This window comes from Anabrus simplex, chromosome 2 (genome assembly GCF_040414725.1).
Source record: "Anabrus simplex isolate iqAnaSimp1 chromosome 2, ASM4041472v1, whole genome shotgun sequence".
Classification (NCBI taxonomy): Eukaryota; Metazoa; Arthropoda; class Insecta; order Orthoptera; family Tettigoniidae; genus Anabrus; species Anabrus simplex.
Window position 1 is genome coordinate 333839877 of NC_090266.1, and position 16459 is coordinate 333856335.

Sequence of the window (16459 nt, forward strand, 5' to 3'; positions counted from 1 at the left end):
GAATATAATGTGAATTATATATCTGTTGTGCAGGCCAGAAGACAGATTTCTTGGTTGACACATGCAATGCAGGCGCTGGAACTCTTGCTGTCACTATTGACGGTCCATCGAAAGTATCAATGGATTGTACAGAAGTGGAAGAAGGCTACAAAGTTCGGTATACACCCTTGGTTCCTGGAGATTATTACATTAGTATTAAGTATAATGGTTATCACATCGTGGGTTCACCATTCAAAGTGAATTGCACAGGTAAATATAATATGATTTTTTTATATAACGATTAAATATTTTAGCGATAAGTTTTTATAAAAACCCCTAATTCCCTCTGTAAATCTACAAAAAATCCTGCAATTCTCAAATAAGTATTTGTTGATTATTACATATAGTGTGTAATATGTGGCATATATATCTTTCATAGGTCATTAATTACAAACCTCTCGGAGACTATTTTCTCAGAATTGTTATACAGTGGAAACTCTGTTAACCAAACAGGTGGGGGGGGGGGGGGGGAGAGAGGCAGGGGTTTTTGGATAATCAAAATTTTGTATAATAATTGAATGTCATTTTTAGAGGTTAATCATTTTTTGAAGGTTTAGATGAAAGTAGGCCCTACTAAATTTTTTTTTCTGAAAGTCTTTTTTTTTTTTTCTTTCCCCATCGTTTGCTAGCCGCTATGTCATGCCACCGTTTCATTTGCAGGATGTCAGAAAAGCATCAAATATTATGTTTCTATAATTCGTTTTTTGTAATTTAAACCGAATTTTTCTCCTGATCGTTTTGGTTAAACAGTATTTTAGTTAAAATTGTTTCAGATAACAGAGGTTCTTCTATATACTGTATTCAGTAATTAAGTATTGATATACTATACTTGGTATGCTTGTATCTAGTGTTGTTTATATATCTTAAACTTCAATACAACAATGTTCTAACAGACTGATATAGTATTATGAGTTGTTCATTTTTTAATTCCAGTTACACAAAATATTAAAGAATTTAAATTTTCATGGTGGTAGCTATTTGTTGATTAAATGGTATATGCCACCACTAAAATACACCATGGTAAAGACTTCTTTTTATAACTGCTGTTTTGACATAGTCAGAATTTTGTGTATATTCTGAAATTGGCAGTTACCCGCGGCTTCGCTCGCGTGGATTTCGTGATTTTATGAAAATAATCGTTCCTTGGTACTGTACTAAGACATTATCTCAAAATCCCTAAAGAATAACAACTCATCAAAAAATTGAGCTTCATTTACCCCAGAAACTCTTTGTAAACCATGTTTATGGTATTGACTTTTGAGGCTAAGATGAACTGTACATGTGAGAAAAAGTCTTCTCAAGTCAAAAACAAAAGAAAATACATGTTTCTTTATTTTTAAAAGGAGATTCTAAATACCTATACACCTGTAACATTTTCAGTTTTTAAGATATAAGTATCCCCATAAAAAGAATTTAACCCCTTTATCAGTTCTTCCCCGTCCCCCTCCCCAGTGGATTTTCTGGAAACATAAGAATACGTGTTTCTTTATTTTTAAAGAAGATTCCAATTTTCACATCTGTAACATGTTAAGTTTTGAGATGTAATGTAGATATGCTCATCTTAAAAATTCACCCTCTTTTTCACTTTCCCTTAAGTGGATTTTCCGAAAACAAATTATTTGTGTTTCTTCACCTTTACAGGAGATTCCAAATACCAATTTTCATATCTATAACATGTTATGTTTCTGAGATAGACTGTAGATATAGTCATTTTAAAAATTAACCCCCTTTATCACTCCTGCTCACCCTCCATTAATTGGATTTTTATTTTTAAAGGAGATTCCAAATACCAATTTTCATGTCTGTAACCTCGTCAGTTTTTGAGATATAAGTATCTTCATAAAAGGTATTCAACTCATTTTTCATCTTTTTCAACCCCCTTAAGGGCATTTTCCAAAAACAAATAAGTGTTTATTTTTAAAGAAGATGATGATGCTTATTGTTTAAAGGGGCTTAACATCTAAGGTGATCGGCCCCTTTATTTTTAAAGGAGATACCAAATACCAATTTTTACGTTCGTAAACTTTTAAGTTTTCGAGATATGGATATATTAATTTAAACAATTCAACCCCCCCCCTCTTTTAACCCCTTAGCAATGGAATATCCAAAATTCCTCCCTTAGTGAGCACCTACACTAGTGTCCAAAAGTTAAGCATAAGTTACGAGTAAGCAGGGCAACAGGAAATAGACCGCAAACCGCACGACATATGCACCTACCAACCTTACATGTTCGCTCTGTATAGGAAAGGAGTGTTCCCTGCTTTGACTAGCGGCGTAACCGCAAGGTAAATACAGCCAGTGCCTGCGCCCCATATTCCCTCAGTCGTGTTTGCCCTGTTATAGTGTGTAGAGTGTAACCTCGTGGTGAACGTGACAACATAATGGCACGACGACTCCATTTGGACCCTGTTTTGCAGCCTGACCGCAGGCCAGACACAGACTGAAGCCGCCGTATCCTTAAATGTGCCACAAAGGGTCATTTCCAGGCTTGGAGACTATTTTGAGACACAGGAGATGTTAGTCGTAGGGCAGTACCAGGTCAACCAAGAGTAACCACCAGACAGCAGGACCGATATCTGGCCTTAACCGCCCTACGAATTCGGAGTGCACCTGCAAGACAATTGTCGGCAGAGCTTGCAACTGTCTCAGGGGTTGCTGTTTCCTGGCAAACTGTGTACCGGAGGCTCAGAACAGCAGGGCTGTTTGCCCGACCTCCAGCGGTGTGCGTCCCGCTCACTCCAGCACAGAGACAGGCCCGTTCACTATGGAGCCGTCAACATCGAAATTGGGCCATGAATGAATGGAGGCACGTGCTCTTCACAGATGAAACCCACTTCAGTTTGCAGAACGATTCCCCGTCCCATATTAATCTGGAGAGAACCGGGTAGCCGATACAACCACAGGAACATCATGGAACGGGACCAGTATGGTGGTGGTGGCGGCGCCATGGTGTGGGGCGGCATCATGTTGAATGGCCGTACGGACCTGCATATCTTCGTGGGTGGTCCGAGGAACCCTGCTAATGCTCGAAGATAGAGGGATAAGGTACTGAGAACACATGTTCGACTCTTCAGAGGTGCGGTTGGTCCAGCCTTCCTCTTAATGGACGATAATGCCCGACCGCACCACGCTGCTCTGGTGGATGAATTTCTGGCTGGGGAAGACATTCATCGCAAGGACTGGCCAGTGAGGTTTGCCTGGGATGCATTGGGGAGGCGAATTGCATGCCGTCAGCCTCCACCAAGGACCCTCCAGGACCTTCGCATTGCCCTTTCTGAGGAATGGGATCGACTTCAACAAGAGCTATTGGACCATCTGATAGAGAACATGCCACGTTGCTGTGAAGCATGTGTGGCCTTTAGGGGTAACCATACACCCTATTAACAGAATATTTTGTTGTGGAAGACATTGCCAAATATTGTTAGTTGTTGTCAAAGGTGTACCTTAGCTATCAGAACCTTTCTGACACTGTTTTTTTTTTTTGGACAAGTTGTGTGACATATGTTGTGTGAGTCAGCTTCCATTTGTTCAGCAATCCGTCTGACATTCCTGTCAGGCGGTATGGCCCCATTTAGTGATTATGCTTAACTTTTGGACACTAGTGTACACACTAATATAAATGTATCCCCAAAATTTCATTCCTTTATGTCCAGTAGGTTTGGTTGGGTGATGATGAATCAGTCAGTCAGTCAGTCAGTACATGTTAATTTATATACATAGATAAAATTGTATGACGTTGCATCCCCTCTGGTCATGACTTTCATAGATATAGAAAAGGCATATGGGGGAACCATGGTTAAAAAGAGACTTGGAAGAGAAATGTTCGAAATGGTGCAAGCAATGTACAATAACTGTGTTAGCAGGGTACTGATCCTAGTTGGAAGGACAGAATGGTTTAGGAATAAGACTGGTCTAAGACAGGGGAGTGTACTGTCACATCTTTTGTTTATTATGGTCATGGATGACATTGTAAAGGAAACTAAGGAAGCGTATGGAGATAAAGAGATGAAGATACTGCTATTTCCAGATGATGTTGTGATCTGGGGGAAAAAGCAGCAAAGATGTACTGAATGAAAAAATTGAGAAGTATGGCATGAAAATCAGTACAGATAAAAGCAAGACTATGTTGACGAGAGGGGAAAGTCAAGGAAAGGGCACTGTGAAAATTGGAAGTCAGAATCTAGAAATTGTGTACAAGCTTGAAATGCCTAGGAAGTGAATTAATGCAAAATGCTATTTTGGACATGGAGATTAGCAGGAGAGTACAGGGCAATGCATTCTACCAAAGTATAAGAAAACTAGTTTGGAGCAAAGAAGTACCAAGGAAAAATAAAGAGATAATGTACAAAATGTACTATGTACCCATACTGACTTATGCAGCTGAGACTTGGACTTCGACTAGCGTGCAAGAGAGTAGAATTCAAGCCAGTGAGATGAAATTCCTAAGAAGTATGATAGGAAAGACAAGGAAAGAGAGTGTGAAATGATGTTAGGAAGTTGGGATAGGAAAGCTAAATGAGAGGATTAAAAAGAATAAACTAAGGTGGTTTGGACATGTAAAGAGGATGGAGGAGAATAGAATTCCAAGACAGATGCTGAAGGCAAAGTGCAAGGGCAAGAGAGCAAGAAGACGACCTAGAACGGTGAGATGGTGGCCCTGCTCTGGAAAACCAAGAATAATGGCTGAGAGGGTTCGTCTCGCTGACCACACGATGCCTCATAATCTGCAGGCCTTCGGGCTGAGCAGCGGTCACTTGATAGGCCATGGCCCTTTGGGGCTGTTATGCCATGGGGCTAAAATATTTTTCAAAGTCTTTGGATCCAGTGAATGTACTATAGCACTTCTTTGCATGTTAGGTACAGTTTCATTCATCAAAACAAATTAAGCCTGGTGTGATTATTGACTGTATATATATTTCATATGTATTACTGTCAAAATTAATTTGATGTAAACTGTTCATTATTTTTTATTAAAAGGGACTTCGTCACATAATTAATAATGACTTGTATTGGTTATTATAGGTGAAGATTTAGCAGAGAGAGGCGCTCAGGAAACATCGTCAGTCGTTGTTGAAACTGTTCAGAAAGTTTCTAAAAACAAAAATGTTGGACCAGTTCTTCCTCTATTCAAGTCAGATGCCTCTAAAGTGACAAGCAAAGGCATGGGACTCAAGAAAGCTTACTTACAGAAGCAGAACATGTTCACTGTGCATGCAGGAGATGCAGGTATGAAAACAGATTATTATTGATTTATGTAAAATATTTTATGTTTATTCATCCATTAGCTGTAGCTTCGTACGTTACTCCTTTCTTCTATCTTAATATTAAATGTCGAAGTTAGTACCATAGCTTAAGTTCCAATAGATTTATTATAGTCTATTTTAATGCATTTTCATAACTAATAAAACTATGAACACTATATAATTCAAGAAGATATAGTTAATATTGACAATCAAAATCTTAACTAAATTTCTCTACAAAAATTATGCATCTAAAATATTCAAACTAGTACAAGGTTCAATGATTTATATTTTAATACAATGAAGATTATCTCATATTTCCCCGTAACCTCCCAAGCGTGTGCGGCACAGTGGTGCGCCCACTGCTCTGTTATGTTCACAACATATACTTTGCAATGGTATGCTGTGGAATTTGAAATTCCTGCTACATGGATTTTGTAATAGTTATTTGCTTTGTCAAAAGATTGCAGGAAGAGTTAACTGTTATTGCTAAGTAACTAGAACAGTAAGTCCTAATATTAACGATAACGAGTTTAGCACATACAGTATTTATAATATTATGTTATGTGTTATTATTGTTGTGTGATTTTTGGTCATTTTTTTTTTTGTCTGCTCATTTGGAAATTATAGCAAAATTCATACGATACCACACTTGGTACAAGGAGTAGTCTAGAAATAAAGCACGCTGTGGCCGCGTCCAGGGTATTACAATGATACGCTTGAGAGGTCAAAGTAACAAACACTATCAGGGGTCAAAGCAACAAACACTATCTTCTTCTGAATTTATTTTGTGTCGTTGGTATCTAAAGTTTCTTTATTGTTTTCTGCTTTGTGAAAAGTGGTGAGAATACTAACAGAGAAGCACTGCAACTTCGTATCAGATCGTGTCTTCGTAAAATGTCTAAATCAGACTAAACAATCCACTGCTACTGAGCAAAATGCTAGTCATGGCTCATCACTCGGTTGATTACATCGGAACTTTATCTTGCGCTAAGAGGGAGTTTCTTGGTTTTTTCACTATACTTGGTCACTTCCTAAGCTGCTTTGTTCTTCTTGTCAATCTCTCTTCCTTTTGGCTTCTTCTGTTATGTTATCAATGCAGTCAGTTTGCCTCTTCACTTAAGAATCTTTTGGGAAGTTTCAGGAATCATAAATGAATAATAATAATGTTATTTGCTTTACGTCCCACTAACTACTTTTTAAGGTCTTCGGAGACGCCGAGGTGCTGGAATTTAATCCCGCAGGAGTTCTTTTACGTGCCAGTAAATCTACCGACACGGGGCTGTCGTATTTGAGCACCTTCAAATACCACCGGACTGAGCCAGGATCAAACCTGCCGAGTTGGGGTTAGAAGGCCAGCGCCTTAACCGCCTGAGCCACTCAGCCCGGCGAATCATAAATGAACAAGGGGAGTGTTTATGTGAGGATTTGCAGAAGTCAGAAGTATAGTCAGCAGTATGCAAAGTTTGTTGGATATAAGGGTAATGTCCAGGTAGAGAAGGTGACTGATAGTAGCAAAGTACTAAAATTTATCTATGATCATCAAGATATTTACAAAAAAATACAAAATTTAAAAATAGAAAAGCAGCTGGAATTGAGAAGATTTTTAGGAATATACTAAAGGGAATGGGTTAGGGTGGAGTTCCACATCTGAAGTAATTTGATTATTGTGTACATGAAGGAGCTATACCAAATTAATGGGAAGTTGCTATGGTAGCCCCAGTAAATAAAGAGAAGGGCGATAAACATAAAGCAGATAATTGCAGGCCAGTCAGTTGGACATACAGGGTGTAACAGTAAGGTAGACTCAGATTTTCAGGACACATTCTTTGCATGTAGGAGAAGAAAATATGCTACATGTACATGAAACCAGAAGAACTTGATTTCCATTTTAGAACTCATTTTCTATAACGCTACTTAGTCATTAATCATGGGAAACAGAATGTACCAGCATATCACATAAAACTATTTCTTACATGAAATGTTCAAAATTGCCCTCCGTTACCATTGATACATTCATCAACCCACTGCCGCATTGAATCCTGGATGCGTTGATGTGGCTCTTTGCGAATGATGTTATACTGACTACAGTAGTATAAGTTACAGGATTGTGGGCACCTGCAAAAGGACTTTGACAATTTTGTCAGATGGACAGCAGGCAATGATGTGATGATAAATGGGGTAAAAGTCGGGTTATAACTACATCCCTGCCCGGATGCGGGTATCCGTGAAGTTAGTGTCTTGGCGGATGCAAACGGTATGGCAGTGCGGATAATTCTGCTAATAATTCATAAATAATGAATTTTATTGATTTTCACTCAGGTATACTCTTATTTTTGTTTGCAGTTAGGCAGCTCTCGGCAGTGGTGCGGAATAATGGTGATATATAAAGAGCCTTGAGACCATAAAACCATAAATCTGACCTAAGCTTAACTGGGTCCTGTCTGCAATTAATGGAAGAAGGAACAAAGGTCAATCCATCGGTAGTTGTCGCAAGAGAAAATCCCTCATAAAACTGTGACTGTAGGGGTTCTGGTGCCAGATATGAGGCCTGTTGTATTGTGTTAACAGATCTAGCCGTTTCAATACCCTGGGTGTAATATAGTGTAGTTACATATTTTAAGCATTCGCAAATACGGATAACATTTCGTGGATGCAGGTGCGGATGAAGGAAGTGCGGAGCGGATGTGAATACTATTTTGTATATTGTATATCTGTGCAGAGCTCTAGTTATAACTTTCACAAAGAGGAAAAGCCTCTCAATTTTAATTACTGTATTGATGGGGTGAATGTACCTCACGTGGATCACTGTAAGTACCTGGGTGTCAATAAAAAGAATGATCTTCATTGTAGTAATTGTATAAATGGGATTGTAAATAAAGATTCAAGATCTCAAGATCTCTTCATATTGTTAGGAGGGTATTTATGAGTTGTAGTAAGGATGTAACACATCCCGGCGGCCCCGGGTTCGATTCCTGGCCGGGTCAGTGTTTTTTAATTGTAAATGATTAATATCCCTGGCCTGGGGACTGGGTGTTTGTGTTGTCCTTAATGTTTCCTTCCTCACATTCAACACTTTACACTTCCGCCATTTCCAAATATACGCAGGTTCACAACATGTGGTGCAAAGTAGGGGCAAAAGATCTTAGGTCGACACCCCAAATAAATAGCATGTTATAATAAATAAATAAATAAAAAAAACAGATGTAACACGAAACATAGAAATCAGAGAGAGAATTGTATTCCCTAAACTGCAAGACAAGTAATTTGAAATGGTATCGACACACGATGGGAATGGAAGAGTTCCAAAGCGAATATTTATGGAGAAAATAATAGTTGCAAGACAATGGGGAAGGCCCAGAAAGAGGTGGATGGGTACAGTGAAGAAGGGTATAGAGAAAAGAGGAGTAAAAGTAGAAGAAATATTGGAGGAAGGAAGGGATAGAAAACTGTGGAAGTCCTTGATTCACAACCCAACCCAGAAGACTGGACATGGGAAATGAAGAAGAAGATGGCAAATAAGTCACTGGTAAGATCCCAGTTAGAGTATGGTTCAAGTGTATGGTACTCTTGCCATCTTTTGAGAACTGGAAAAGCTCTAAAGGAAAGCAGCACACTTTGTTCTGGGTGATATCTGGCAAAAGAGTAGTGTTACAAAAATATTACAAATCTTGGGCTGGGAAGAATTGGGAGTAAGGAGACGAACGGCTCGACTAAGCAGTATGTTCTGAGCTGACAGCAGGGAGATGGCATGGAATGACATTCATTGATGAATAAGCTTTAGTGGAGTTATTAACAGTAGGAATAAATAATAATAATAATAATAATAATAATAATAATAATAATAATAATAATAATATAATCGTATGGCCTCAGCTACCATGTGCAGACATTCCAATTTGATGCCATCTGGCTGTCTGCTCATCAATTTCGACGTTCCGTTTTACTCTAGGCCTACTAGATGGCAGACCGAGTAAACCGAAACTCTCTTCGGCATCTATGGCTGAGATTTAATGAATTTTGTCAGGTAAACACCAAATGTGTCACCAGAGATCTTTTTCATGCCAACATCGTACGACGTGGAGTCGAATGGACTTTTTTCCGCCCTTCAAAAATCCGACTATCTCTGCCGGGTTTGAACCCGCTATCTTGGGATTCGGAGGCCGACACTCTACCACTGATCCACAGAAGCAGCTATTAACAGTAGGAAAGATCATAATATGAAGATAAAATTGGAATTCAAGAGAACAAAGTGGGGAAATATTCATTTATAAGAAGGAATTAGGGATTGGTCTAATTTACCAAGGGAGATATTTGATAAATTTGAAACTTCTTTGAACCAAAATCATTTAATAAAAAGACTAGATGAACAAGTGATAGGGAATCAGTCTCTGAGAGACAATCCTAAATGCAGTGATTGATTGAAATAAAACTGTTTCCCTTCTTTGATCATTTCAAGAAGTGTATTCTCCCAGGATGCCAGTGCAGTTAGTGAACATGAATCATGGTGAAGCAAAGCTAAGTTGTCATCAACAGTATTCTGCAAGAATTAAGAGGAAGTTAGCTATCTGAAGAAATTATCTCCCCATCACTCTGTATCAGACTGACTTTCCTATATAAGAGTGAAGCTGAGTCGATTCAGGATGCCTTATTCATAAGTTGGAAGTAAGAGATTTAAAAGTAACAAGAATAATTGCTAATACAAACAGTAATTGCTGGCTGGAGGGCACTTCCAGTGAGGAGATAGTCTAAGTTAGCAACGAACTCTATCAGTGACCTGTGACCTGTTGAATTTCATCCTTGATCTGCAAGGGGTCTGGTAGCTTTGTTAGGTGTTGCTTTAAGTATGTTATTTGCAGAATACTGCAGCACTCCCAAAGGTGATAGGTTGTCCATTGTACTGAAAAGTTTTGAGGCATTACTTCTATGTTGCAATGTTCTAAATCTGTTATTGGCTAACATGTAATTCTGATTTAATTTTGTGGGACAGTTTTGGGAGAACATTGTGTGTGTTTGTTATGAATTACCTGTGTTTTGACTCCATTGTCGATTATGTGGATATCGTATTCTTTCTACATAATAGTAGTTATGTGTAAATTATTACCTTGTGCAACCAGAATTCATATTATAACTGACAGGTTGCTCACAACAGACTCATTTACCCGACCTGCTTTCAATCATCATAATCATTAGGCTGAAGAGTCTCTTGAGGGTCTTGGCCTTCTTCAAAGTTTCTACTGTTTTAGTCTATTTCGAGCCAGACCCCTCCAATTTTGAACTCCCATGGTACGTATGTCTTGCCCCACACACTCTTTACAGGAGACAATTCAAAGACACTGAGCGAGTTGGCCATGTGGTTAGGGGCACGCAGCTGTGAGCTTGCATTCGGGAGGTAGTGGGTTCAAACCCCACTGTCAGCAGCCCAGAAGATGGATTTCCGTGGTTTCCCATTTTCACACCAAGCAAATGCTGGGGCTGTACTTTAATTAAGGCCACATCTGCTTCCTTCCCACTCCTAGCCCCTTCCAGTCCCATCGTTGCCATAAGACCTATCTGTGTCGGTGCGATGCAGAGGCAATTGTAAAAACAAGAGGTAATCAAAGAATCCCTTGTTCAGCTCCATTTCTGGTTCTGTTGGCTTGACAACATGTTTCACACATAACGTAAATGACTGGCAGTGTGGGAATAGGGAGCAATAGAGAGAAAACAAAAGAACAAGGACAGTCTACACTCGCCGGCTCAAAAAATGCAACACGTAATAAATGCTGAAGAAATTATATGTATCTATTTAACCCTCTCCCGCCCATAGCGTAGTAAAGCGTACTTGTAATTCTAGTCGCATGTATGAGCCATCTATCGGCCGATAGACAAATATAACTTACTGTTACTAGCATGTGCACTTCCTAGAGACCAAAGATATTAGTTTTCTTCTTTTAAAACCTTAACAGGCGTATTAGAACACGAAATACGGAAGGCAGTGACATATTGTAAACAAACACGTCGACGTTTAATTCGCGTGAAAATATTTTATGCGATAACGACATTGAACGTTTGGTGAACGATAATTCTGACTGTGAAACTGTTAGTAGTGGCTCAAGTGAACTCAGTGAACTGGAAAGTGAAAATGAAAGTGACGATATTTCAGGAAATGACGACGTACACATGCGTGATGACATAGATTGTAGGCCTAACTTTCAGTGGACAAATACATTGTCTTACGTCGAACCGGCGGACTTTACTAAAGAGGCAGGACCTTGCCATTCTCTTCTTGTAGTTAGTACAGCATTAGAGTATTTCTCCCTTATATTTGATGAAAACATTTTCGATTTAATTGTTCATTAGTTTTTTTACAATATACATTTTTATAAATATCTCCATTATCATAACGATGGCTGAAAAGACTTGCTTTAATTCTGGGGAAAATATGCATTTTAATATGGGCAGGAAAGGGTTAATCAGTGTTCAGCACTTTATCCTATAATTTTAGATGGGGGAGGTTGTTGGATTTGTTTTGTGAGCAAACAATGAAATGTGGAATATTTATTGCACTGGCCTTAATTGTTTTTCTCGCAAAACACATTTTACTGGATATGAGGCAATAATATTTTCCCACTCTTCAAACACTTATTGTTGTAGTGTTGCATTGTAACCCTTTTGATGACGTGTGTTTGTAAGACATTTTTGTCATTATTGTAATTAGTTTTATGGAGTAAATTTGCCGTTAAGTCCTGAAGATGCTGGAAAAGCTGTTGCTTTGGTGGATGATGATTGCAACATGCATTACCTTCCATGACTTTTAGAACCTTAAGAATGTACAGGGAAAACTGGTGGCTATTCAAGGAGACCAGCCGGCCCTGCGGTGTAGGGGTAGAGCGCCTGCCTCTTACTCAGAGGCCCCAGGTTTGATTCCCAGCCAGGACAGGGATTTTTACCTGGTTCTGAGGGTGGGTTCAAAGTCAGCTCAGCCTACATGATTACAATTGAGGAGATATCTGACAATAAGATAGCGGCTCCGGTCTAGAAAGCCAAGAATAAAGGCCCAAGAGGATTCGTCGTACTGACAACACAACGCCTAGTAATCTGCAGGCCTTCAGGCTGAGCAGCTTCTTATGGCTTCAGGTTCTCTGCACTGTCACATCACCACTGTTGAAGCATGAAATAAACTTCACCTAGTTCAAGTGCTCAATGTTAGTGAGAGAACTGTGTGAAGAAGATTGGAAGAAGTCAGTCTTCAAGCCAGAAGACCCGCTGAAAATCCAGAACTCTCCAAACAGCATCGCGCAGCTAGACTGCGTTTCGCAAGGGAACATTGCAGCTGGGCAATACAACAGTGGGAGCAAATGCTGTTCACTGATGAGCTGTGATTTGGCCTGTGATCACCCGATGATAGAAAACGGGTCCGGGGAAGGCCTGTGGAAAGGTATTCCCATTACACGTTCTCACGTTCAGGGTGATTCTGTGATGGTGTGGACAGGAATCAATATGACTGCAAGGACAGATTTGGTCTTCGTGTAGCATGAGAGCCTTACAGCACATCAGTATGTGGAGGAGATCCGTCTGGAGCATGTTGTCTCTTTCGCTCCATTTATTGGTGATGATTTTCACACTAACGCAGGACAGTACACGCCTACATGTTGCAAGATGTGTGAAACAGTTCTTGGTTGAAGCAGAGATTCATGTTATGATTTGGCCTGATCGAAGTCTTGATTTGAATCCTGTTGAGCATCATGGGACCATATGGGAGAAGGGTCCTTCTGCACTATCCAAACACCCTACAGGACCTACGGGAGGACCTCCTGAAAGAATGGGAGACGATTCCTTGATGACATTGCATCATTGATCAGGAGCATGCCTGAAAGGTAGGATGCCATGACTGGTGCAAGAGGAGGTCACACGTACTTCTGAGGATGCGAAAAGAAGTCTGTGAAGTGTAGAAAACGAAACAAGAGGTGAATTAACTTCATGAGTTTCCTCAAAATTTGCTTGAATTATAAATTCATAGATGTTACTTCCATATCTCTGACTTAATTTTTGTTCTTTTTTCTTTGTCAGACACCTAAGGGAGTCCATACCACAATATTTTATCATAAAATAATAGATTAGTGTCATAAAAGTGACTGGAATTTAAAATAAATCTCAGTGATTTTAAGGAATTGAAGTGTCGTCAGTGTTCTTCTGCATCCATTTCTTCTCAGGCCTAGATAAACTTATTTCTGTCCCTAAGCTTATCAAGAGAGCTGGCAACAATGCTCATTGAGGGGCCATATTCACATTTCTTCAGATGTGATGTTGGAAATGTAGGCGGGGCCGATGACCTTCGATGTTAGGCTCCTTTAAACAACAAGCATCATCAAGCAAGAAATGTAGGCTGATAAAAAAGTAGGAGAACCAAAAAAGTGTTTACTACCTATATTCATCTTGGAGCATGGAGAGCTGCATCAAGCCAGTCTATGGACTGATGACTCAGACAATGACAACAACAGCAGCATCATTCGTCTTTATCATTTTGACTCTTCCCGTCTATCTTTGATCAGCTTTCTTCTTATCCTTCACTTGCCATATAATAATTTTATGTGGCTATTTCTAGCAGAGTGCAGCCCTTATAAGGCAGATCCTGTGATGAGGGTGGGCGGCATCTGCCATGTGTAGGTAACTGCGTGTTATTGTGGTGGAGGATAGTGTTATGTATGGTGTGCGAGTTGCAGGGATGTTGGGGACAGCACAAACACCCAGCCGCCAGGCCACTGGAATTAACCAATGAAGGTTAAAATCCCCAACCCGGCCGGGAATTGAACCCGGGACCCTCTGAAATGAAGGCCAGTATGCTGACCATTCATCCATCGAGTCAGACAATTCACATATGAAGACTGAAGGTCTGTCAAGAAGTCCCTCAGTGAGTGGTGTTGAAGCCTGCCCTTCTGATGAATCTGGGAAGCAGAAACAAGTTTGTCTTGGGCTGAGAAGAGACTGATGTAGAAGGTCTGGGATTGATGAGGAGAGAGACAAACTATTTAAAGACAACAGCGTTTGAAGATATGGAGATTGTCCTTGTTCTTTTGTGTTTTCTTTCTATTGCTCTCTCTTCAAACACCCGCCTGACATTTGTTTATCCTATGGTGTGTTCCTCTTCATGTTCATATCTTTCTGTATATATTACTTCATATTTGATATGTTTGTTTTTTTCCAATACTTAGGACATGTATAAAGTCCTTGGAACATTTGTAGTGTTGTCTTAAATAGGTTGGGTCATCAAACTGTTGTTTTCTGTTAGAGCTGTCTCTCTTGGCTGGTGGGTCCTCATTTTAAAGCATCAGAAGCTTTCTTTTCTGCCTTTGCATGACTTGGCTGTCTATGTAGATGTTGCCGAAGGGTCATGACGTGAATGTGCATGCATCGGACTTAGTAAGGAATAAATGGCATTTCCTGTGTTCTGCTAGTATACCTCCACCAGTAAGAAGTACACCCACAGGACCACATACAGCTTTGACATCTCCAGGCCTGTTTTTAGTTTGGTCACTTTTGTTCACATTGATGCTATTTACTGGGAAAGTAAAGATATTGTATATTTTCTGTTTCAGTTTGTACGCCAATGTAAGTATGCTCTACCACAACATAAAAGTATGTAACTGAGTGGTGCTTGTCTTGTTGTGTTGCAGGTAATAACATTCTGTATGTGGGAGTGTATGGACCTAAAAGCCCATGTGAGGAAGTTTTCATCAAGCATATGGGCCGGAACAATTATCAAGTGAACTACGTGGTGCGTGAACGTGGAGAATATATTGTTATCGTCAAATGGGGAGATGAGCATATTCCTGGGTCTCCCTTTAAAGTCGATGTCTGAGATCGTCACTTGTGATGGGTCCATGAACCTTCTGGTGCTTCCACATTTCATAATAAATTGTTCACTCACTTCATACAAATAGGTTCAACATCAGTATGGAAAATATTTTGGAAGAGCATGCTCAGTAAGTCTGCAGAAACTCAATTGGTGAACATAGATTTGTTAAGTAATACATGCCAGTAAGCAGTAGATTTCAGCAGAATGGTTACTGCAAAAGACAAAAGAGGATTTAGATGAGCATTATTAATGCTGACTAGCAAATGTGCAGTATAATTAACTTTAGAACCTTAGAATAAGTAGGGAGGGGTTGTTAATGATGGAAATACATTGTTTAAATTAAATAATAGGACACTGAAGTCTTCCAGTTCTTCTTTTAGTGTGCTGAATCATTCCAAGTTGGAGTCTTTGACAAAAGAAGTTTATCAAGTAACTTATAGTGGATGTATTTGCAGATTAAATCTATGCCATTTGAGTTTCTGTCATTCACAGTGTTATTCGTGGAGAAGTGTCCCTATATGGACTGCTATTCCTATTTTTATAATACGAAGTTTCAACTTGTCCGCCCTAGAGCAGACTTCTCCACATGCACTGAGATGGAAGCCATGATGATAGACATTCTCATTTGCAATAATTTAAGAACACATTTTATCGACATCATCATTTCCCCAGTTGTTTCTCGTCTTGTCTTCCCTTGTACATTATTAAGAGTTACTATAGCTTATGATAAGAACCTAAAACACATTCAGCCAATGTGTATGGTGAGACCAATGCAATAGTGATGCTTTTATGAAATGCTTTCATGCAAGAAAAAGAAAGAAAAAACCTTGCAAGCTTCTTCTGCTTAATATTTAAGTACTGTTGTATGATCATGTGCCTTAATTTGTAGTGCAAGAAAATGACGAATTCTATGCAATAGAAGAGTAGAGTCCAGATGACATTAAATGTTGTATCTCATTTGGCAAAAGGTTACACATATTGTAAGATAGAGTAAATTAAGACTAAATTAAGAAATGAATATATTATATATATATATACATACATACATACATACATAAAACAGAAGAAGAAAATAAATATTGTACATATTTCCCAGTAAAAGAGAACTTTGATTTATTATCCTATAACATTTCCTTGTCTTTCCTGCATAAGAAACATGAATGATTGGTACATTTTTTTAAAATTTGGTTGAATTACACAGCATATATGGAATTTAAAATTAGGGGCAGATTATCCTGTTGTCTTGCCTAAAAATTGCCACAACAATCATCTTAATCCTTTTTGCTCTCATTTCGCTATCATATTGTTGATGAACTATAGTATATGTGGTTTTTTTACAGTG

The 16459-nt window shown here is 39.1% G+C and overlaps 1 protein-coding gene across 6 annotated transcripts in view; it reads left to right on the forward strand.

The window, feature by feature from the left end:
* Positions 1 to 16223, forward strand: part of cher (filamin-A) — a 754003-nt gene extending 737780 nt beyond the window's left edge. For all 6 annotated transcript variants that reach the window (XM_067140703.2, XM_067140704.2, XM_067140705.2 and 3 more), the window contains 3 exons: positions 34 to 249; positions 5062 to 5265; positions 14936 to 16223. In XM_067140703.2, the coding sequence (XP_066996804.1) occupies positions 34 to 249; positions 5062 to 5265; positions 14936 to 15120 (605 nt within the window). In that variant the 3' untranslated portion in view covers positions 15121 to 16223. The remainder of the gene's footprint in view (positions 1 to 33; positions 250 to 5061; positions 5266 to 14935) is intronic.
* The last annotated feature ends 236 nt before the right edge of the window (positions 16224 to 16459 follow it).